The sequence below is a fragment of the Dipodomys merriami genome, unplaced genomic scaffold, assembly GCF_024711535.1.
Source record: "Dipodomys merriami isolate MVZ:Mamm:240054 unplaced genomic scaffold, mDipMer1.0.p SCAF_271, whole genome shotgun sequence".
Lineage (NCBI taxonomy): Eukaryota > Metazoa > Chordata > Mammalia > Rodentia > Heteromyidae > Dipodomys > Dipodomys merriami.
The window spans coordinates 836,105-858,746 of record NW_027204171.1 but is presented as its reverse complement, the minus strand read 5'-3'; the positions used below and the strand labels follow the sequence as shown (position 1 = coordinate 858,746).

The 22,642-nt window shown below is 58.0% G+C and overlaps 2 protein-coding genes across 3 annotated transcripts in view; one reads left to right on the top strand and one right to left on the bottom strand.

The window, feature by feature from the left end:
- Positions 1–7,433, top strand: part of Unc5a (unc-5 netrin receptor A) — a 54,738-nt gene extending 47,305 nt beyond the window's left edge. For both annotated transcript variants that reach the window (XM_070036510.1, XM_070036509.1), the window contains 8 exons: positions 313–609; positions 3,697–3,784; positions 3,953–4,121; positions 4,505–4,738; positions 4,850–4,999; positions 5,080–5,244; positions 5,832–6,010; positions 6,223–7,433. In XM_070036510.1, coding sequence (XP_069892611.1) covers positions 313–609; positions 3,697–3,784; positions 3,953–4,121; positions 4,505–4,738; positions 4,850–4,999; positions 5,080–5,244; positions 5,832–6,010; positions 6,223–6,388 — 1,448 coding nt within the window. In that variant the 3' untranslated portion in view covers positions 6,389–7,433. The remainder of the gene's footprint in view (positions 1–312; positions 610–3,696; positions 3,785–3,952; positions 4,122–4,504; positions 4,739–4,849; positions 5,000–5,079; positions 5,245–5,831; positions 6,011–6,222) is intronic.
- On the bottom strand, positions 7,418–21,498 carry Hk3 (hexokinase 3). Its single transcript, XM_070036507.1, has 18 exons — positions 21,368–21,498; positions 19,277–19,439; positions 18,682–18,836; positions 17,316–17,435; positions 17,148–17,243; positions 16,213–16,312; positions 15,944–16,127; positions 15,256–15,411; positions 14,921–15,154; positions 13,341–13,636; positions 13,113–13,252; positions 12,892–13,011; positions 11,223–11,318; positions 10,930–11,029; positions 9,220–9,403; positions 8,987–9,142; positions 8,372–8,605; positions 7,418–7,745 (listed from the first exon to the last, which is right to left on the bottom strand). Exons 1-18 carry the CDS (start codon positions 21,449–21,451, stop codon positions 7,601–7,603), a joined length of 2,763 nt encoding a protein of 920 aa, XP_069892608.1. The 5' UTR covers positions 21,452–21,498; the 3' UTR covers positions 7,418–7,600.
- Between the last annotated feature and the right edge of the window lie 1,144 nt (positions 21,499–22,642).

The following is a 22,642-nucleotide window of genomic DNA, read 5'->3' as shown; positions in this document are numbered from 1 at the left end:
GGCTGGGTGCCTGTGGCTCATGCCTGTCCGCCTAGCTCCTCGGGGAGGCTGAGATCTGAGGATCGTGGTTCGAAGCCAGCCAGGAGCAGGAAAGTCCCTGAGACATCCTGAGTTAATCACCAAAACCACCACCACAACAACAAAGACCAGAAGTGGAGGTGTGGTTCAAGTGGTAGAGCACTAACTAGCTCAAGGATAATCTCTGGGCCCTGAGTTCAAGCCCCACCACTGACCAACCAAAAGAACCATACAATGGCTGGCAAAGAAGAACTAGAAAATGCCACCCCTGAGCCTGTGTCTTCATCCCTGTAGATAATCCCCACCTGCTCACCATCCAACCAGACCTGAGCACCACCACCTACCAGAGCAGCCTGTGTCCCCGGCAGGACGGGACCAGCCCCAAGTTCCAGCTCACCAACGGACACCTGCTCAGTCCACTGGGCAGCGGTCGCCACACGCTACACCACAGCTCGCCCACCTCGGAGGCCGAAGAGTTCGTGTCCCGCCTCTCCACCCAAAACTACTTCCGCTCCCTCCCCCGGGGGACCAGCAACATGGCCTACGGGACCTTCAACTTCCTGGGAGGCCGGCTGATGCTCCCGAATACAGGTGGGAGAGACCTCCCTCCCCAGACTGCCTCCACTTCCCTTCGTAGGGGGTTCCCCTGGGTACCCCGAATGGCCAGCCATGGTGGGGGGCAATGGAACCCAATGAGGGCTGGCTGTAGGATGGTGACCAGAGCTGACTTTCTCTCTGCTGCCCCTGGACAGATGCTTTATTCATTTCCTATTGATGGATTGATGGGCCTGGAGCTTGAACTCCACTTTTGTTTTGGTGGTTAATTGGAGATGAGTCTCATGGGGCCAGGCGCTGGTGGCTCACGCCTGTCATCCTAGCTACTCAGGAGGCTGAGATCGGAGGATCGCAGTTCAAAGCCAGCCTGGGCAGGAAAGTCTGTGAGACTCTGATCTCTAATGAACCACTAGAAAACCAGAAGTGGTGCTGTAGCTCAAGGTGGTAGAGAGCTAGCCCGGAACAAAAAGAGAGCTCAGGGACAGGCAGCCAGGCTGTGAAGTCAAGCCCCACAACTTGGGGTGGGGTCTGGGGGGGCGGGGTGCAGGAAGAGTCTCATAAGCTTTCCTGCCCAGTCTGGCCTCGAACCACGATCCTCAGATCTCAGCCTCCTGAGTAGCTAGGATGACAGGCGTGAGCCACCAGCGCCTGGCTTTTATTCATTTATTCCTGGAGACGTTTATTCCCTGCTGGGCTCTTGAGGGCGAGTCGGGGATTGGGGGGGGGGGGGGCGGGGAGAATGCCAGACCTGTCTGAAGAACTTCTAAACAACTGCAGAGACCCACACAGCACGGCCTAGACCTCCTGGGATTTCCCACTGCCTCCTGGCCCTGCCCACCCTCCCAGGTCCAGTGCCCTGGAATTTTCTATGATGCCCTCCACTTTGGGTGGACCCCCATGCGCTTCCTGGCCCCCCCATCAGGCTGCTCCATGTACCTCCATGGTGTTCCCCCAAATCTCCCTCCTTTCCCCCCCCCGAACTCACCCACCCACGTCAGGGGTCACACATGGCGTTCATGGCCGCATCTGTACCCAGCTGTCCCGCCCTGCAGCCCCAGACCGCACCTCCCCGTGCCACAACCACTCACCCAGCTGCCTCTCGGGCACCGCCATCTGGATGTCTCACAGCACCCCAGATTCCAGGGCTTAAAACAGAACTGTCTTCCACGTCCCCCCCCACCTCCCCCCCCCCGTCCCCCAAAGCTGCCTCCTTCCTGGCTTTCCCCACACAGCACCCGCCATGAGTCAGAACAAGGCCTCCCAGGGTCACCTTGACCGTGCATTCTCCTCCTCTGCCCCCCCCGCCCCCCGCCACCGGTCCCGCATCTTGTCTGACCTCCATGCATTTGCTGAAATCCCTGTCTCTTCCCCTGCTCCAGCCCCATCCGGGCTCCCTGCAAAGCCCACGTGACCAGGCCGATGACCCTGCTGCCCAGCCGCTGTGAAGCCTCCATACCCACCCACCCACCCACCCCCGCCACCACCACCCCAAGATGTACCATGCTCCCCGCCTTGCTCGTAGACGGATTCCCGCCGCTGTTCCTCCAGCTCCTCTGCGTCGTCTCCTTTGGGGTCTTGGCTTGACAGCTCTGCTGGCTGGGCCTCCTGCCCCGCCTCCTGGGGCTCTTGGGGAGTAAAATGTGGTGGCAGCTGTCAGCTGTAATGAAGAGACAGGCAGACAGTAACACTTGGGCTGTTGTCCCCTGGCGGGGTGGTACTTGTCTCTGGCCTGATCTGTGGCTTCACTGTCCTCTGACTCTGCCAGGCTGAAGCTGGTCCTCAGTCTCGTGTGTGTGTGTGTGTGTGTGTGTGTGTGTGTGTGTGTGTGTGTGTGTGTGTGTGCGCATGTGCACACGCGCCAGTACTGGAAACTTGAACTCAGAGCCTTGCACTCTTGTTAACTTTTGCATTCAAGCCTGGTGCTGCTCTACCACCTGAGCCATGCTTACCTGTCCAGCTTTGTGCTGGTTAGCTGGAGATAAGAATCTCATAGGTCAGGCACTGGTGGCTCACACCTGTCATCCTAGCTACCCAGGAGGCTGAGATCTGAGGATCGCAGTTCAAAGCCAGCCCGAGCAGGAATGTCCGTGAGACTCTTCTCTCCAATAAACCTCTCAGAAAACCGGAAATGGAGCTGTGAATCCAAGTGGCAGAGGGCTAGCTTTGAGGGAAAAAGCTCAGGGGCAGCGGCCAGCCCTGAGTTCAAGCCCCAGGACCCCTTAAAAAAGAGGCAGAGTCTCATGGTCTATTCTGCCCAGGGCTGACTTCGAACTGTGATTCTTAGATCTCAGCCTCCAGAATGGCTGAGATTACAGGCATGAGCCACCCAGCACCCAGCAGGAGATAAGATTTAACGAGACCCTCATTGTATTGTGGCTCATCATCAAGTGAATTGTCCTTATGTGCCACATGGCTGTCGTGATATTCCAGCCCGCCCACCCCACAGCTGCTGCTCCCATGCGCTTGGAGCCCCCGCTTGATGCGAGGTCTCCGGCTGGTAAAGACCGGGCCCCATGTGCAGAGACCGAGAGACAGCAGTAGGGAGTGGCCCAACCCCAGAGGGCCAGGCTGATGGAGAAGGGGCATCTTGGGAATGGACAGAGGGCAGAGGACCCAGAACTGCTGGCCGTGAGCCCTGGGCTGGGCTGGACTGGACTAGAGGGTCCTGAGAAGCAAGAGATAAACGGCCTTAGATACCAAGCCAGGGAGCTGGACCCGTTCACAGAGGCAGCCATAGTTTTTTGGTTTTGTTCTTTGGTCAGCTGTGGGGTCTTGAACTCAGGGCCTGGGCGCTGTCCCTGAACTCTTCAGCTCAAGGTGAGCACTCTACTACATGAGCCACAGCGCCACTTCTGGTTTTCTGGTGGTTCATTGGAGATCAGAGTCTCACGGACTTTCCTGCCCGGGCTGGCTTTGAACCGCGATCCTCCAATCTCAGCCTCCTGAGTAGCTAGGATGACAGGTGTGAATGCCCGGCTGGGCAACAGGGCAGGGAGGGACAGTGCATCTGACACCTTCCATCCTAGATTTCTGGGACCCCCTCCGCTGCTTCCATGCGGCGTGGCACCCGTGTGGGGGTTGGGCCCCGTGTCCCCAGCGGATCAGCCTCTCCTACCTTTCCAGGCATCAGCCTCCTCATCCCCCCGGATGCCATCCCCCGAGGCAAGATCTACGAGATCTACCTGACGCTGCACAAGCCCGAGGATGTGAGGTGTGGCTGGGGACCATGGGGAGCGAGGGGGGAGCTGGCTGGAGGGAGGGCAGAGGGAGGGAGGAGCCATACCTGGGCCCGCCTCCCCCACGCCCCTCCCCCCTGCCCCTCAGCTTCAGGATTGGCCTCTAATGCCTTTCTCTCCCCACCCATATTTCCTCACTTGAGGTTGCCCCTAGCCGGCTGTCAGACCCTGCTGAGTCCCATCGTTAGCTGTGGCCCCCCGGGTGTGCTGCTGACCCGGCCGGTCATCCTCGCCATGGACCACTGTGGAGAGCCCAGCCTGGACAGCTGGAGCCTGCACCTCAAGAAGCAATCGTGCGAGGGCACATGGGAGGTGAGGGGGGGGGCCAGGCCCAGAGGCCATCTTCCCACCAGGCTCTGGCATCTGTGTGTGTGTGTGTGTGTGTGTGTGTGTACTGGGACGTCCGCTCTTGATTTTTTCACTCAAGACTGGTGTTCTACCATTTGAGCCACACCTCCACCTCCAGCTTTTTTCTTTTGGCTGGTTCACGGGAGGTGAGTCTTATTACAGACTTTTCCTGGCCCGGGTTGACTTGGAGCCTCCCTCCTCCGATCTCAGCCTCCTGAGTAGCTAGGATGCCAGGTGGGAGTCACCAGCGCCCCGGCTCTTTCTGGCTATTTCTAAGAGCCTCACGTTGTTGGCCCAGGCTGGGCGCTGACCCCTGGGGTCCTGTCCCCTCCTCTCCCTCCCGCCAGGATGTGCTGCACCTGGGTGAAGAGTCGCTTTCACACCTCTACTACTGCCAGCTGGAGGCGGGTGCCTGCTATGTGTTCACGGAGCAGCTGGGCCGCTTCGCCCTGGTCGGGGAGGCCCTGAGCGTGACCGCTGCCAAGCGCCTCAAGCTGCTCCTCTTCGCCCCGCTGGCCTGCACCTCCCTGGAGTACAACATCCGGGTCTACTGCCTGCAGGACACCCATGATGCCCTCAAGGTAGCCCCTCCCAGCATCCCTGACCTTGATCTCCACCCCGAGGCCTGGGGTAGGGGCCCAGGGAGGCTTCTGGGTTCCGGTCCCCCCTTGCTGACCGCCCGATCCCCGCAGGAGGTGGTACAGCTGGAAAAACAGCTGGGTGGCCAGTTAATCCAGGAGCCACGCGTCCTGCATTTCAAGGACAGTTACCACAACCTGCGCCTATCCATCCACGACGTGGCCAGCTCGCTGTGGAAGAGCAAGCTCCTGGTCAGCTACCAGGTGAGGTCTGGGCACGCGGCCCGTGGGCCCAAGGCACTGGTGCGGGACACACGTAATCCCAACTCTCTTCCCTTCCCCAGGAGATCCCCTTCTACCACATCTGGAACGGCACACAGCAGTACCTGCACTGCACCTTCACCTTGGAGCGCGTCCACCCCAGCACCAGCGACCTGGCCTGCAAGGTGTGGGTGTGGCAGGTGGAGGGCGAAGGTCAGAGCTTCAACATCAACTTCAACATCACCAAGGTGGGGCTGGGAAGGTGGCTCAGCGGGAGAGCGCTCGCCTAGCATGCATGAAGCCCTGGGTTCGATTCCTCAGTACCACAGACACAGGAAAAAGGCAGAAGTGGTGCTATGGCTCAAGTGGTAGAGCGCTCGCCTTGAGCTGAAGAGCTGAGGGACAACGCCCAGGCCCAGAGTTCAAGCCCCAAGACCCCCCCCCAAAAAAAATCACCAAGATGGACAGGAAATGCCTTGGACCCCACCCCCGTCTACCTTGCCTGTGAGGCTCTCCCCTCCCACCCCTCCCCTTCTAGAAGCACCAGCCTTCTGGCCAGTTTGCAGGCAGTGGAGGAGAGCAGAGTGGGTGGTTGGCACTGGGGGCGGAGTGAGAGGGGAAGGCGAGGAACTTGGGGGCCTCCTTGCTCATTGGCTGTGACCTTGGACAAGGGGCTCCATCTCTGCAGATAACAGGGGCGTCCCCTGTCTTCCCACCCACCCTATCCCCCCCCCATGTTCTGAAATGGTCTCTGGGCTCCCCCCCCCAGAAGGATGCAGCAGGAGACGAAATTCTAACAGCCACCCCTCTTCCCCGCCTCCCCCCCCCGCCCCAGGACACGAGGTTTTCTGAACTGCTGGCCCTGGAGAGCGAAGGGGGGGTCCCAGCCCTGGTGGGGCCCAGTGCCTTCAAGATCCCCTTCCTCATTCGACAGAAGATCATTAGCAGCTTAGACCCGCCCTGCAGTCGGGGCGCCGACTGGCAGACTCTAGCCCAGAAACTCCACCTGGACAGGTAAGGGGGGGCAGGGGGTTCAAGGGCCACCTCCTGTCCAGCCTGGGCAGTTAGGACAATGGAGAAGACAGGAAGACACTGCAGAGAGCCTGGACCATGTCCACTAGCAGCTAGGGGGTTGGGAGGGAGGAGCGGGGGGTTCTCTTTGGGACCAAGAGGTGGCAGCCTGGGTGGAGGCTGGGCTGATGGTTGGCCTCCTCTTCTCTCCACAGCCATCTCAGCTTCTTTGCCTCCAAGCCCAGCCCCACAGCCATGATCCTCAATTTGTGGGAGGCCCGGCACTTCCCCAACGGTAACCTCAGCCAGCTCGCCGCGGCCGTGGCCGGCCTGGGCCAGCCAGACGCAGGCCTCTTCACCGTCTCCGAGGCCGAGTGCTGAGGACAGTCAGGCCTGGAGCGCCTACACTCTCACCAGCTTTGGCACCTGCCAGGGACAGGCAAAAAAAAAAAAAAAAAAACACAACAAAAAAACAAGTCCGGCAGGAGCCCCCAAAACCCCCATGCTGAGGAGAGCTTCTTGGACAGGCCCCTTCCTGGCCAAAGTTATCCTTTCATGGTGCCACCAAATCCTGCCCGAATTCCCATCCTTTTCACGGCCTGCCTGGTATGGCCACCTTCTCACAATCTGCCCCAGCCCAAGGGCCCAGGGTAGACCAATGTCTGGAGCCTGGGCCGGGGTTCAGCCCATCTGTGTGTGCGTGTGCGTGTGTGTGTGTGTATGTGTGTGTGTGTGTATGTGTGTTGCTACCTCTCCTGTCCCCACATACGCACGGGCATGCACGCACACCCTGGGCTTGAGGCGCAGCCCTACCCCGGACTCCTGCCTAAGCCGGGCCTTATGCAAACATTTCTGTGCCTGCTGGGTAAAGGGGCAGGGGGTGCGTATCTGAGGGGCCCAGCCTCAAGCCTGAGGGATCAAGGGCCTCAGCCAGACAGGGGAGGGGGGTGGCCCCTCAATTCAGGCACACGATCACCACACAAGCACACGCTTGTGTGCTCATCTCCCATGCACCCCCTGTCTCTCTCCCCGACACCACCACACATCTCATGCTGTGCACCCAGAGGACACTCACGTCTCTCACACCCAGTGTTGGTCCACATCCATTCAGGGACACCCAATGGCTTCCTTCCCCGGTTCTCCTCTGTCCCCAGCCTTGAGGTGCCCTGCCCGGCGGGAGGGCGTGTGAATATGCAAATGAGAGTCCCGGGCTGTACAATGGCGAGAGTGTGTGTGCCGTTCCTGGGGGGGCTGGCTGGTGGCCCCCCCCCACGTGTGGGGGCCTGTCATGTGGAGCTTGTGTCCTGACTCTGTCTTAAGTGCATCCGTGCACTTATACTTGGCCTTATGTACACAGCCTTGCCCAGCCGCCGGGGCGCATAGGGATTTTAGCGGACGTGAATGTAAATAAATTATATATATATATTGCTAACCCCAGTGCCCTGCTCTTCTTTGGGGAAAGAAAAAAAGTCAGGGCACAAGGGGCAGATGGTCACACACACACAGGCTTGTCTGGGAGTCCCGGGTGGGCTGGGCCTGGCTCAGGGACAGCTTGAACCGCAGATCTTTGTCCTGTCGTTCCCAGAGACTTCCTCAGACTTGGGCCTCCTGGGCCAGGCGACAGGCAACGGCGGTGACTAGAGCTGCACCTTTGCCAGACCCGTCCTCCGACTGTAGGAAGGTGACCGCACAACGCGGAGCCAGCTCCCGCACTGTAGCTGCCACCAAGCTAGAGAAGCTGGGAGGGGAAGGGACTAGATGAGCCTGTGGCCAGCCAGGCCTCACACTGGCCACGCCTCCCGGGCCCTGGCCACGCCCCCGGGCCCTGGCCACGCCCCCAGGCCCATGACCAGTCAGGCCTCGTCTGGCCACACCACCCAGGATCTGGCCCCTCCTCCTGAGCCTTGGCCACGCCTCCCTGGCTCCTGTTATGCCTTCTGGGCTCTGACCACGCCTCCCGGGCCTTGGCCACACCTCCTAGGTCCTGGCCACGCCCCCAGACCCATGACCAGTCAGGCTTCCTCTGGCCCCACCTCCCCGAATCTGGCCGAGCCTCCCTGGCTCTGGCCACGCCTTCTGGGATCTGGTCACGCCTCCAGGGCCCCTGATTAGCCGGGCTTCACAGATGGCCACGCCTCCTGGGCCTTGGCCACACCTCCCTGGCTCTCGCCACGCCTTCTGGGCTCTGGTCACGCCTCCAGGGTCCCTGATTAGCCAGGCTTCACAGATGGCCACGCCTCCTGGGCCTTGGCCACACCTCCCTGGCTCCTGCCACGCCTCCCAGGCTCTGGCCACACCTCCTGAGCCTCGGCCACGCCTCCAGGGCCCGATCCCGCCCTCCCGGGGCCCATGGGCGGAACTCACTGCGGATGCAGCTTGTAAAGGGTCCCGTCCACCCCCACAGACACGGCCAGCTCGTCCAGGCCCCGGTTCTCCCGGATCTTCTCCACCACAGCAGCCACCCCCGCCCCGCAGAGTTGGGCAGCCCTGCGGGACACCGCCTGGCACACCTCCAGGACCATCAGAGCATCGTCAGACGTTAGGGGCAGGCCCAGGGCCTCCAGGATGGCTCGGACCTGCCGCAGGGCCAGGCTGTCGCTGCGGGCCAGGAAGGAAGAGAATACAGACGAGTGGGTCCGGGCATGCGCTCACTTCCTCTCAACACATCTAGTTCTGTTTTGCTTTGTTGGTAACAGCACTGGAACTTGAACCCAGGGCCCGGGTTCCGTCCTTTTGTGTGTTTTTCACTCAAGGCTAGCGCTCTACCACTTGAGCCACAGCTCCACTTCCAGCTTTTTCGTGGGAGATCAGAGTCTCACAGACTTTTCCTGCTGGGCTGGCTTTGAACTGCCATCCTAGGATCTCAGCCTCCTGAGCAGCCAGGATGACAGGGTGATCTACCCCCCCCATTTACCCTCCAGAATGGGCACCCCCCCTCCACCTACAGATGGACTCCTTTTCAGTGAAGCCTTGGGGTACCTTTCGATCTCAGACAGAAACTTGGTCTTGAAGATGTCTCTGGTCTGAAGGCGCTGGGTCACCTGACCCCGGAAGAGAACTCCCAGGCTGGTCAAATGCAAGAGAATATGGCGGACGATCTCTCCCAGGTACATCCCGCTGATCATCTTCTCAAACCTGTACGGGTGCCTGTGAGTCTCAACACAAGTCAGGTCCCCAGTGCCCACCACCCCTGCCCGGGTGCCCCAGAACACCTCTGCTTGCCGGGATTGATGGATGCTTGGTCCACCCTCTCGTCGAAGCAAGTGCCAAGCATGCCCAGTGAACCGTCATCTCCAAAGGCACCCCACTCCATGTTGATACACATGCGGCCTTGATCCCCAGGCACGCCTGGAACGTTCTGGAGCTCTTCCATATAGCAAGCATTTGTTCCCGTCCCTACAGAAAGGCCAGACGGGGTGGACGCCATTTGCTGATGCAGACAACGCCCTCTCCCAAGCCCTTCCCCCACCAGAATGATAAAAACCCTGCCTCTGTTGCCAGGCAACGGTGGCTCACGCCTGTCAGCCTAGCTATTCAGGAGGCTGAGATCTGAGGATTGAAGTTCAAAGCCAGCCCAGGCGGGAAAGTCCATGAGACTCTTATCCCTGATTAACCACCAAAAAGACAGAAGTGGAGCTGTGGCCCAAGTGGTAAAGCACCGGCCTTGACTGAAAAATTAAGGCCCTGAGTCCAAGAGCTAGTACCAGCACCAGAAAAAAAAGAAAAACTCACAATAAAATGTATTTTCTCCTTTCCTCTGTACATAGCTCTTCTTGGCAGGCTGCCCACCCCTCCTCCCCCCCCCATACCACCTGAAATTCCTCCATCCCATAGTTTATCGACACACCTACCTGTGCCAGGCCCTAGGTTCAAGAAATTCTTGTCCCTGGAAGGCTGCCATGTACCTAGACCACTAAACTCAGGTTCGAGATGTGTAGGAGCCTTATTTAGTCTCGCTAAACCCTGTCCTTCAGGGATTCTGTTTCAAATTTTGGCCTACATGTGGAGTCAAAGTCAGTTCTGTCTCTGTCATTCTGTCATTCTATCTCTGTGTGTCTGTCTCTGTCTCTGCCTCTGTCTCTCTCTGTCTCTCTGTCTCTGTCTCTGTCTCTCTCTCTCTCTGTTAACTCTACCTCTTGGAGCCTCAGCTCCATTTCTGCTCTTTGCTGGTTAACTGGTTATAAGGATCTCACAGTTCTGTCTGCCCAGCCTGGCTTCAAACCTCAGTCCTCAGATTTCAGCCTCCTAAGGAGCTAGGATGACAGGCGTGAACACCAGCACCCAGCTCAGACTCAGCTCCCTTAAGGGCCGCCCCCCTCTTCTCCCTCCCCTGATCCCCAAGATCCATCCAGCCCCTCCCCTTCTCTCGTGTGCCTTCCTGTCCCTTCCTCCAGCTGCCAGCTGGCCCCAGAGTACAGGCTTAATAAAGACTTCGAATCTTAGACTGGCTGAAGAACTCTCAAATGGCATTGCTCCACCCTCAATTTCAAACCCTGTGATGTGCCAGCAGTCTGGCACCACGCCTTGCTTTGTCCACCCTGCCCTAGGGACCCGGGGACAGACATGGCTACTCCCTGTATCTAAGATGGGGAAGTTGAGGCTCTCGTGATTTGCCACTCAGGTAAAAACAACCAAGCTAGCATTGCCCTGGGATTCCACCACAGACATGCATTCATCAGATGGGTAAACTGAGGCTCAGAAAGACTCAATGGCTGTGAGTCGGTAGCTGAACTAGACAAAGCTCTCCCCCTGCCCCACCTCCAGGTACTGCCAGCCCAATACAGTGTTGGCTCTGACAGGAACAATGCCACACACACACACACACACACACAGCCAGAGGAACCTCCCGCCCTATGGAATCGACAGGAAGCAGTGAATTATCAGACAGTGGGGGTACGAAAGGGCTGAGCGCCCCCCCTCACCCACAATGAGGCCCATCTCGCAACGGGGATCTTCATAGCCGCAGGACATCATGGTCCCTACTGTGTCATTGACAATGGCGACCACATTCAGCTCCACCGCCTGCACACACACACACACACACACACAAAGATGCTGTTAGTTGCCGGGCAACGCGGTCGTCATGGCAACCAGCGCTGGACCCAGAGGTCTCTATTAGAAAGAGCCCCCAGCTCAGGAAACACATGACACTTGGTTCCCCTCTGGGCATGCCGAAAAAACCAACCCCACAGCAGCCTTGGAAGCAAGCTCCTACCTGTCTGCGGCTGATGGCTTCCCGCAACAGACACACGACATCTCGGCCCTCACAGTCCGATGCGTTGAAACCCTTAGTCCAGTTCAAGAGAACGCCCTGGGTGGAGAAATGGTCCCTGGGTTACTGGCCCTGGTCCACGGCGCCTTGTCTTCTCCCCCCCCCCCCGCCCCCCCCAGACACTCAGTGTGAAGAAACCTATTAAGGATGATTTAAGCTCCTAGTTCACACCTGTCCTCCCAGCTACTCTGGAGGCTGAGATCTGAGGATCGCAGTTGGAGGCCAGCCTGGGCAGAAAAGTCTGTGGGATTGTTATCTCCAATGAACCAGCAAAAAGGCAGAAGTAGAGGTGTGGCTCAAGCGGTCAAGTGCCAAGCCTGGAGGGAAAAAGCTAAATAAAGGGCAAGACCCAGGCTCTAAGTTCAAGTTCCAGTACCAGCACTAAAAGAAAAAGATTCAACCTACATCTTCTATTATTAGTTCTCAAATGCTCATAAGAGGAGGGTCTGGTGACTGTGAGACATCATTTTTTTCTGGAAGATTCAGCCCTTCATCATTAGGAACAAACAGAGCTAGTAAAATGAGGGTATTATGCCAACAACACCCCATCTTTTCCCAGGAAAAAAAACGGCAAGAGTAACTTCAAAGAGAGGAATTTTCCGGCACTAGAGCCTTTCCCAAACAACATGGACTTATTTGTTCCAGGGGCAGGTGAAGGACACGTGGGAATCCAGACACCCAGACAGGATGAGAGGAAGAGACACGCCTCTATTGTGAGCGACTGGACTTAGTGGTCAGGCCTGGGAAGACAGATCTGTTATTTTTTTTTCTTTGTGTGTCTCTGCGGGAGAGAGGCCGCCGCTGTCAAAGGAAAATGACAACTGGGCCCACACTTAGAGGTCTGGAAATGTTCGGAGGTTTAATTGGTTTGGGTTTTTGGGTGGTGGTTGTTAATTTTGCTTTTGCTTTTGAGATGGAGGTGTTTGATGGGTTGCCTAGAATACTCTTGGATTCCTGAGTTCAATCAATGCTCACTCTCTTGAGTAGCTTAGACTACAGGCATGCACCGTTATACCTGGCTAGAGCAGGAGAGTTTAAAAACGGCAATCAACTTCCCCTCCCCCCGCCCCTCTAATATTCCCATGTATGTGTACGCAGCAAGGGAGCTATACAGATCCCCACACAGGGTTTGATCTGAAGCTACCTTTTGGTGTGGAATATGAGTGTGGGGGGGGGCTTTGAACTCAGGGCCTGAGCACTATCCCTTAGCTTTTTTACTCAAGCACTCTACCACTTGAACCACAGCTCTGCTTCTGGCTGTGCTGTGGTTCATTGGGGATCAGAGTCTCACAGACTTTCCTGCCCAGGCTGGCTTTGAACCATGATCCTTAGATCTCAGCCTCCTGAGTTGCCAGGATGACAGGCGTGAGCCACCAGCGCTTGGCTTTCCAGCCCCTTCTCTGAGGCGGGAAGAAAGGTTGCTCGCCACAGAAATCCTCGGGCCAATACTACCTTGGGTGTGCCTATGCTGTTTGGGCATTCCCAGAACCTAATGGAAGGCACACCATGCTGGAGGGAAACTGAGGCTGGCTGCAGCCAGGTCCACCACCAGGCTGCCCATCCCTCACTCCTTAAGGAATCAATCCCCTTGGTGGAAGCCCTGGCCTCTCACCTGGTCCAGGCCCAGCTGCTTGCAAGGGAAGGAGAAGGTAAAGCCCAGAGGCAGGCTCCGCCCACTCAGGCCCTGCTGCTGTTGGAAGTCCACGATGCAGTCCACGATGTGATCAAACAGCTGTAGGGGGGGAGAGAAGAAGGGGAGGGTGCACACAGGTCAGGTGACTGTACCTGTAGCTATACCCCGCCTCTGACTTCCAGGCCTGAGCCATTGCATACCTGCTGCCCCGAGCCCTGGGCCACACACTCAGGGATGGAGTAGATGTGGCTGGTGATCTGTACGCCCCCCTCGGTCACACGGACCAGGAGGACCCGGAAGTTGGTGCCCCCCAGATCCAAGGCCAGGAAGTCCCCTCGCTCTGCAGGGCAAAAGGCCCTACAGGTCAGGACACAGCACACACCAGGCCCCGCATCGCTCCACCCCGCAGGGCTCCATTCCCGGCTCACCGCTGCCATCCGGGGTGGCCCGGACATAGGTGGGCAACATTCGGAGAGAAGAGGCCTCTCCCTTCAGGCCTCTGGCCATGGCCTCCCGCATCTGCGCCTGCACCGCCACCAGCTGCTCCCGGCTCAACCGGAAGGGTGTCAGCGTCTCCTCCAGCAGGTGGCGCTGGGCAGCCAGACGGGCAGCCACAGCGGTCACCATGGCGACGCCCCGGCCCCCTCCATCCACAGAGGGAACGAAGGACACGTCACATTCGGGAGCCAAGAGCACCACCATGTCCCGGAGGATGCCGTGGAACCTACACAGACACACACCAAGAATACGCCACGCTTGGCCAGGCGCTGATGGCTCACGCCTGTCATCCTAGCTACTCAGGAGGCTGAGATTGGAGGATCGTGGTTCAAAGCCAGCCCCAGCAGGAAAGTCCATGAGACTCTGATCTCCAGTGAACCACCAGAAAACTGGAAGTGGCGCTGTGGCTCAAGCGGTAGAGTGCTCACCTTGAGCTGAAGAGCTGAGGGACAGCGTCCAGGCCCAGAGATCAAGCCCCACGACCGACAATAATAATAATTAATAATAATAATAATAATAATATGCTAAGCTTGATATCAGGGCACCTGACCCCTAGGCCTCAGCTCTGTAAATCAACCCAAACCTGAATGTGTTCTGTACACTGTGCATCTACTACTCGAAGTTTTCCACTCCACAAATAGAAAGCAGCACTTTATTTATTTTTTTTTCATTTTTTTGGGGGGGTCCAGTCGTGAGGCCTGAACTCTGGGCCTGGGCACTGTCCCTCAGCTCTTCAGCTCAAGGCTAGCGCTCTACCACTTGAGCCACAGCGCCACTTCCGGCTTTTTTCTTTTTGCTTATGTGGTGCTGAGGAATCGAACCCAGGGCCTCAGGCATGCAAGGCAAGCGCTCTACCACTGAGCCACCTTCCCAGCCCCCACAGCATTTTATTTTTCCTTGACTGTCTCCTGACCTCCTACAGGGTCCTCTGAGGATTCCACACTCTGCTTGGATTGCTATATTTTTTTTGGGGGGGGGGGTGAGGGGGGAAGGGGGTTAGTAGGTGGTCCTGGGACTTGAACTCAGGGTCTGAGCACCATTCCCTGAATTGGTTTTGCCTGAGGGGAGTACCCTACCACTTAAATCACAGCTCTATTCCTGTTTTGTTTTGTTTTGGGTGGCTCATTGGAGATAAGAGTTCCACAGACTTTCCAGTCTCGGCTGGCTTTGAACCGTGATCTTCCAGATCTCAGCCTCCTGAGAAGCTAGGATGACGGCCATCAGCGCCTGGCTTGGATGGCTGATTGTGCCCACCAGCTGACACAAGTCAGCCCAGCCCATCCTGTGAGTGTGTCTCACACGTGTACAGGCTCCCTGCCCCCCACCTCCACCCCACATCCTGCTACTTAATTTAATTGCAGCGGTGACGTCACAGGGGGTCACAGTTACCTAAGGAAGGTCACGAGCCTTGTTTCCCCCCCCACACTTCCCCTCCCCTCCCCCATCCCCAGGGGGTAACGATCATCTCCAACAGTGTCTTGGGAGTCTCGGATCGAGTTGAACACCGTACCTGGGGTGCTGCTCGAACACGCGGCCTCCCACGGCCACCGCCACTCGGAGCTCCTGCTGTTCTCGGCTGCGCTGGAGACGAACCAAGACTGCAGCCAGGGCGGCGGCGCAGAGCTGGGCGGCTCGGGTGCTCACGGCCGTGCACACACGCTGCACCAGCTCTGCATCCCGGGCCCTGGGGCTCAGGCCCAAACCCTTCAGGATGTCCTGGGCACAGGCGGCCCCGGTGGAAGGGCTGCAGTGAGGGGAGAATAATGGGGGGTGTTGGTTTGGATCCTTGGGGACATAGTATCTATCCCCCGCCCCCATCTCTGCCTCCTGCCCATCCCCACTCACTCCTCCATGCAAGCCACGTGCTCCAGGTCGATGCTGCCTGGGGTCAGTAAGGCAGGAGAAGTAGAACCGCCAAAGAGCACGCCACGCTGGGCCAGATGGAGCAGCACCAGCCGCACCAGCTCCCCCAGGTACAACCCCCCAATCATCTTCTCAAACCTGCAGGGAGACATGGCTGGACATGGGGCCCTGCCCAGCCCTCGGCCTGCCCAGCTCTGCCCCTAAGAACTCCCCCAAAGAGAAATCATCCTTCCCTTCAGGGCCCCCACACCACAGGCCTCCCCGGAGATTTCAGGGAGCTCCAAGAGGAGCAGCCGAACCCCAGGAAAGCTGGAGACATTTGACTCACCCCCCCCTGGCCCCCCCAACTCACAACTTGTCAGGGCTGACTAGTCAGGAATACAGAAGGGCAAGAGTTAAATACTCTGGGTTCTAGCCAGGCATGGGTGGCTCACGCCTGTCATCCTAGCTACTCAGGAGGCTGAGATCTGAGGATCGAGGTTCAAAGCCAGCCCAGGCAGGAAAGTCCCTGAGACTCTTTATCTCCAGTGAACCAGCAAAAAGCCGGAAGTGGAGCTGTGGCTCAAGTGGTCTGACCCTCCACGTGGGAGGAAGGGACCCTGGAGCCTTTACACAGGGGGGTGGATCAGAGCAACACCAGAGCCTCCAAACACCCCCCTAGGCAGGGCACCTCTGGGCACCAGGATTCAGAGACTCGCGGTCCAGGGTAAGGTCAAAGGTGGTCAGCACTGGGCCTAGAGCCGCGTGATCATCGAAGGAGCCCCACTCCACGCTCACGCAGCTGCGGCCCCGGTCCTCATCCAGCACCGCCACGTGCCGCGCCTCCTCCATGTAGCAGGCATTGGTGCCCGTGTCTGGCAAGGGAGGGTTTTCTCAGGGTCTGCCCACCGGGAGGCTGAGCCCCCACCCCTCCGTCACCACAAATGGCCCATGGCTCACCCACAATCAGCCCGATCTCACACGGCCCCGCGCCCAGCTCACAGCCCATCATGGTACCCACGGTGTCGTTCACGACTGCAACCACATCAATGCTGTAGGCCTGGTGGGTGGAGAAGGTGGGGGCCATCACCAGAGAGGGGAACCACCGGGGTAAGGAGTCCGGGGATGGGGGCAGGCCTGGGGCCTCGTGTGTGTGTGTGTGTGTGTGTGTGTGTGTGTGTGTGTGTGTGCCAGGCCTAGGGCTTGATCTCAGGGCCTGGGCACTGCCCCTGAGCTTTTTCACTCATGGCTAGTGCTCTACCACTTGATCCACAGCACCACTTCAAGGTTTTTGCTGGCTCATTGGAGATCAGAGTCTCATGCACTTTCCTGCCTACACCACCAGCTTCAAGCAGTGATGCTCAGATCTCAGCCTCTTGGGTAGCGAGAATGACAGGCGTGGGCCATGGGTCCCCAGTGGGCTTCAGCTTTGATGGCGACATTCAGAGCCCATGGAACATATTATCTGCATCCCCCACCCCACCCCCCGCTGCCCCCCCCACCATGTACACTGCACCCCACTCTCCAGAAACTTTCCTTGGCCGGTGGCTCACATCTGAATTCCTAGCAACTGCGGAGGCTGAGATCTGAGGATCACAGTTCGAAGCCAGCCCAGGCTGGAAAGTCTGTGGGACGCTTATCTTCAATGAACCACCAGAAATCTGGAAGTGGGGCTGCGGCTCAAGTGGTACAGGGCTTAGGACAGCACCCAGGCCCTGAGTTCAAGCCCTAGGGACTGTCACTAAATAGATAAATCACTTGGGATGGTAGCTCCATTTGCCGGAAGGGGAAATCGCCAAGAAAAGCAGGACCTCCGAGAAGCTCAGCTTGAGCTAACCTGGGGCAGAAGCCCAGGCCATCCGAGGCTGCCCCATCCCACCCAGCCCTGCGCTCACCCCCTGCCTCCCAATGGCCTCCCTCAGCAGCTGGACCACGTCCTGCCCTTCCACGCCACTGCACCGAAAGCCTTTGGTCCAGGAGATGAGGGTGCTCTGCGGACAGAAAACAGGGTCACCTCTGAAGGGCCTCGGTCGCTCCCCGTCCCCAGGTCCCCTCCATCGTACCCTGTCCAGGCCAGTCTGGTGACAAGGGAAAGAGAAGCTGAAGCCGAGCTGTAGACGCTGACTGCCCACGGGCTGCGTGTCCAGGAACTCACTCAGGCAGCGGGCGGCAAAATCGAAGAGCTGCGGGACATGGGGGGGGGGGGCTTAGCTCCGCCCAGTGCCGCCCAGCTCCGCCCACCCAGCCCCGCCCCAAAGGGACAGGGGAGTGCCCAGCCCCGCCCACAGTCGCCAAGCTCCGCCCACCCAGCCCCGCCTCAAAGGGACAGGGGAGTGCCCAGCCCCGCCCAGTGCCGCCCAGCTCCGCCCACCCAGCCCCGCCCCAAAGGGACAGGGGAGTGCCCAGCCCCGCCCACAGTCGCCAAGCTCCGCCCACCCAGCCCTGCCCCAAAGGGTCAGGGGAGTGCCCAGCCCCGCCCACAGTCGCCAAGCTCCGCCCACCCAGCCCCGCCCCAAAGGGATAGGGGAGTGCCCAGCCCCGCCCACACTCGCCAAGCTCCGCCCACCCAGCCCCGCCCCAAAGGGACAGGGGAGTGCCCCGCCCCACCCACAGTCGCCAAGCTCCGCCCACCCATCCCTGCCCCAAAGGGACAGGGGAGTGCCCAGCCCCGCCCACAGTCGCCAAGCTCCGCCCACCCAGCCCTGCCCCAAAGGGACAGGGGAGTGCCCAGCCCCGCCCACAGTCGCCAAGCTCCGCCCACCCAGCCCCGCCCACCCAGCCCCACCCCAAAGGGATAGGGGAGTGCCTAGCCCCGCCCACAGTTGCCAAGCTCCGCCTACCCAGCCCCGCCCCAAAGGGATAGGGGAGTGCCCAGCCCCGCCCACATTCACCAAGCCCCGCCCAGCTCTGCCCACCCAGCCCTGCCCCAAAGGGACAGGGGAGTGCCTAGCCCCGCCCACACTCGCCAAGCTCCGCCCACCCAGCCCTGCCCCAAAGGGACAGGGGGAGTGCTTAGCCCCACCCACATTCACCAAGCTCTATCTACCCAGCCCCTCCCCAAAGGGATAGGGAGTACCTAGCTCCGCCCAGACTCACCAAGCTCCACCCACCCAGCCCCGCCCCAAAGGGACAGGGTGGGGCACTTAGCTCCACCCAGCCCCGCCCCAAAGGGGCAGGAGGAGTGCTTGGCTCCTCCCACCTCTGCCCAGCTCTGCCCACCCAGCCTCAGGCCCCAAAGGGACAAGGGGAGCACTTAACTCCGCCCACCCAGACCCAGGCCCCAAAGAGACCAGAAGTGCTTAGCTCCGCCCACCTCTGCCTAGCCCCCCCCCCAGCCCCCTGGCACCAAAGGGACAAGGGAAATGCTTAGCTCCACCCACATTGGCCCAGCTCCGCCCTAGGCCCCAGAGGCCCTGGGTGATGGCTCACCTGCTGCCCAGGGCCCAGCACCACCTCTTGGGGGATTGCAAACTCCTGTGTTCTGGGCTCTACTCTGTGCCCTTCGGTGCCCGTCAGCGTCACCCACAAGACACGCAGGGAGGCCCCTGTGGCCCCCAGCTCCAGCACCAAGAAATCTCCTTGCTCTAGAGAGGGCAGGTGGGGTATACAAAGGCACACAGCTAAGCCACTCCAGAGAAAAAGAGGAAAAAGATTCCCCAAAGCTGGAGAAAGTCTGCTTAAAGGAACTTCAGAAATGGTGGATAAGAGCTGGCCACTGAAGGCTCAGGCCTGTCACCCCAGCGGCTCAGGAGGCTGAGATCTGAGGATCCCAGTTCAAAGCCAGCCTGAGCGGGAAAGTCTGTGAGACTGATCTCCAAGGAACCACCAGAAAACAGGAAGTGGCGCTGTGGCTCAAGTGGTAAAGAGCTCAGGGACAGTGCCCAGGCCCTGAGTTCAAGCCCCATGATCCACCACAAAAGAGAAAAGAAATGATAGACAAGGGACAAGGATCTTTCTCCTCCTCTCTGGGAGAATTCCACCCCTCCTCCAGGCCGGGCCACCCATCCTTGTCTATGCCACTCACCAGTGCCGTGTGGCGTGGAGCTCACGTAGGTGGGCAGCATCCGAACACTAGGGGCCGGGCCGGCCTGTCCCCTGAGCGCCTGCTCCATGGAGCCCAGGAGGCTGGCCTGAATCTGCTGCAGCTGTGTCCTTGTCACCTTGAATTGCTGAAGACACTCCTGGACCTAGGGACAACAAGCAAGTCAGCACCCGCAAAGCAGCCCTGTCGGGGCTGGGCAGATTCCCAAGTCCTCCCAAGTCCTTCAGCCTCCCAAGTAAGCCTCCTTGAACCCCTGGTACCTGCCCATTGGCAGGTACAGCGGCAGCCACATCCAGGGGGATAAATGCCACTTTCCCCCTTCTTCCAATGGCTCCTTCTTAGCCCTTACATCCTTTTTCTTCTCTTTCTTTTTTTCAGGTACAAGACCGGGATTTGAACTCAGTACCTGCTGCTTTCGCTCATTGGCTAGCGCTGTACTGAGCCACACCCCCTACCCCAGCCTCTATATCCTCTCTCCTGCTCATTTGCTTATTTTTTATTTATTTTTTAAAATTTTTCTTTGTTGGTCGTGGGACTTGAACTCTGGGCCTGGGCGCTGTCCCCCAGCTCTTCAGCTCAAGGTGAGCGCTCTACCACTTGAGCCACAGCACCACTTCCGGTTTTCTGGTGGTTTATTGGAGATCAGAGTCTCACGGATGTTCCTGCCCAGGCTGGCATTGAACCTCGATCCTCAGATCTCAGCCTCCTGAGTAGATGGGGTTATAGGCATGAGCCACCCGCACCCAGTTCATTCACTTATTTACACTCAGGTCTGGTGAGGCCTTCCTCTTATCACTATGATTGGCTCTGCAGTCCCCAGAGCAGAAACCTCCAAGCGAATACACAAGCACAAGAATAAATTTCAAGTACCAGTCAGGAAGCTGAGATCTGAGGACCAAGGTTCAAAGCCAGACTGAAGTCATCTCCAAAAAGCTGGAGGTGGAGCTGTGGCTCCAATGGTAAAGCATCAACCTTGAGTGATCAAGCTAAGAGACAGCACCCAGACCCTGAGTTCAAACACACACACACACACACACACACACATGTTCCAGTATGTCTTCTTGACTGTCTTGCAGACTCTGAAGGTGAGATCATCCTCCTAGTTGGTCAGCAAGGCTAGGGAGCAAGTGTTAGAACAAGTGAGAGGGGGCAGATCCCCCCCCCATGGTCTCCCCCATGCACAACCTTGATCTCTTGACACTTATTGGGCCCTCCAGGGGATGGAGAGCATTCCAATCCAGTTCCTTCCATTTTACTGATGAGGAAACAGAGACCGAGACATACAGAACATCGTATATAAGCACCTCCTGACTGAGCATGCGGTAAGTTTCTAAATCTTAGTCAAAATGAAAGAAGGGGAGGAAGGGAGGGAAGGAGAGGGAGAGATTCTGACTCACTTCTAAACAGCCTCCACCATATGGTTTATGCTGCATAATAACTCCAAAAAGGAGTTCAGCCTAGCAGTCATTGCTGGAGTCTGACTGCAGTAATCACGTGAGGACACCGGTGCAGGAAGGGCTAAAAGCGGAAAGGAAGAGGCTCAGGAACACAGCTCTGGCCCACTGGGGCTCACTGAAGAGGCTGTGAGTAGAAGGATCACAGTTGGAGGCCGGCCTGGGTAGAGAAAGGTACCCAAGAATCTAGCCCTGTAATTCATCAGCAAAGAGAGCAGGGCTGGAGCTATGGCTCAGGGGATCGTGTGCCCCGAACTCTCAGCCAAAACAAAACAAGCCTTCCCCAAATCAAAACCACAAACAAAGCATAGCATTGGATAAGAAAACTCCAGGAAGCTGGACATTGGTGGGCTCACACCTGTCATCCTAGCTACTCAGGAGGCTGAGATCTGAGTTCAAAGCCAGGCCTAGGCAGGAAAGTCTATAAGACTCTTATCTCCAATGAGCTGCTAGAAAACTAGAAGTGGTGCTGTGGCTCAAGTGGTAGATCCTGGGGATTCCTCAGGAGAGAGGTGAACCCGATCTGAGATGAAGTTGGAAAGGGACCACATGGGTGAGACCCCCAGAAACCCTGTCCTCCATAGCTTTGAGTCAGCACAGAACAGGAACCCAAACTTACCAGCTCCCAGCTATCTGCAGGGTGTGGAGAGGCGACTTGGGGACAGCCCCGGGCCTCCAGCCCAGGCTGCAGTGTGGCCTCCATCCGTTCCACAGAAAGCAGCTGACAACCTGTAGGAGAAAAGGGACAGCCGGGTCAACCTCTTAAATCTATCGGCCCTAAGCCAGACCCACAACTTCCTTCTGAAGGGGATAACAAGGAAGTTGGTGACAGAATTCACAACTGCTGACCACTGAGGACCCTTTCGTAATCATGAAAGAGGCAGTGGGTTTCTAGAAGAATGCATGCCCTGGGAGGGCGGGGGGGAGCTGTGGGAAGGCTGACGTCACGTTCCAATGTTCATTCCTTCGGTCAGGTATTCACATCCATTGGTTTTCGAAATTTCATTTCATTTGGGTGCCAGTATTGGAGTCTGAACGTAAGCCTCCTCCCCCCAAACCCCCCACTTCCCGCTTGGGTCTTTCGCTCAAAGCTGGTGCTCTAGCACTTGAGCCATAGCTCCATTTCTAGCTTTTTGCTGGCTCATTGGAGATCAGAGTCTTTTGGGACTTTCCTGCCCGGGCTGGCTTTGAACCATGATCCGCAGATCTCAGCCTCTTGAGTAGCTAGGATGACAGGCGTGAGTCACCAGCACGTGGCTCCAGAGCAAGACTTTGGGTGAGTCATTGGTGACTTTGAATTCCACGTTCGTCACGTAGAAAGAAGGAAAGAATAGGAGCTCTCAGAAGGCTTCTGGGAGCGCTCAACAGAACCAAGCTTAGGAGATGCTGTATAGAATAGTGTAGAGAAGGTGCAGTTCATAGGCAGTATGCTGGGCCAGCGATCTTGTCTTCATGCAGCTGCACGGTCTCCCAACATGGAGACCTTACTTTCTTCATCTATGAAATGGGAACATCCATGTCAAAGGGCTGGGAGAGGAGCAGGGGACCGATGAGATCAGGAGAAGCAAAACCTGCTCAGATGGCCTTAGCCTCATTCAATGTCTACCAGATGCTGGGCTCGGCTGGGTAGGGTGGCTCACGCCTGTCATCCTAGCTACTCAGGAGGCTGAGTTCTGAGGATCACGGTTCAAAGCCAGCCAGGGCAGGAAAGTCCGTGAGACTCTTATCTCCAATAAAAACCACTAGAAAGCCAGAAGCGGTGCATTGGCTTAAGCAGTAGAGCACTCGCCTTGAGCTGAAGAGCTGAGGGACAGCGCCCAGGCCAGGAGTTCAAGACCCATGACCAACCAAAAAGAAAAGAGGAAGTAGGAACTAGAGAGCTTATAGTCCATGT

What these genes read in the sequence shown, in the direction of transcription:
- Hk3 (XM_070036507.1), bottom strand. Translation starts at nt 21,451, where the DNA reads ATGGAGGCCACACTGCAGCCTGGGCTGGAGGCCCGGGGCTGTCCCCAA. An exon ending in TGCTGGGCCCTGGGCAGCAG is followed by an intron (nt 17,436 to 18,681) that starts GTGAGCCATCAC and finishes CATGTCCCGCAG; the next exon opens with CTCTTCGATTTTGCCGCCCG. An exon ending in CACGTGGCTTGCATGGAGGA is followed by an intron (nt 15,155 to 15,255) that starts GTGAGTGGGGAT and finishes CCCTCACTGCAG; the next exon opens with CCCTTCCACCGGGGCCGCCT.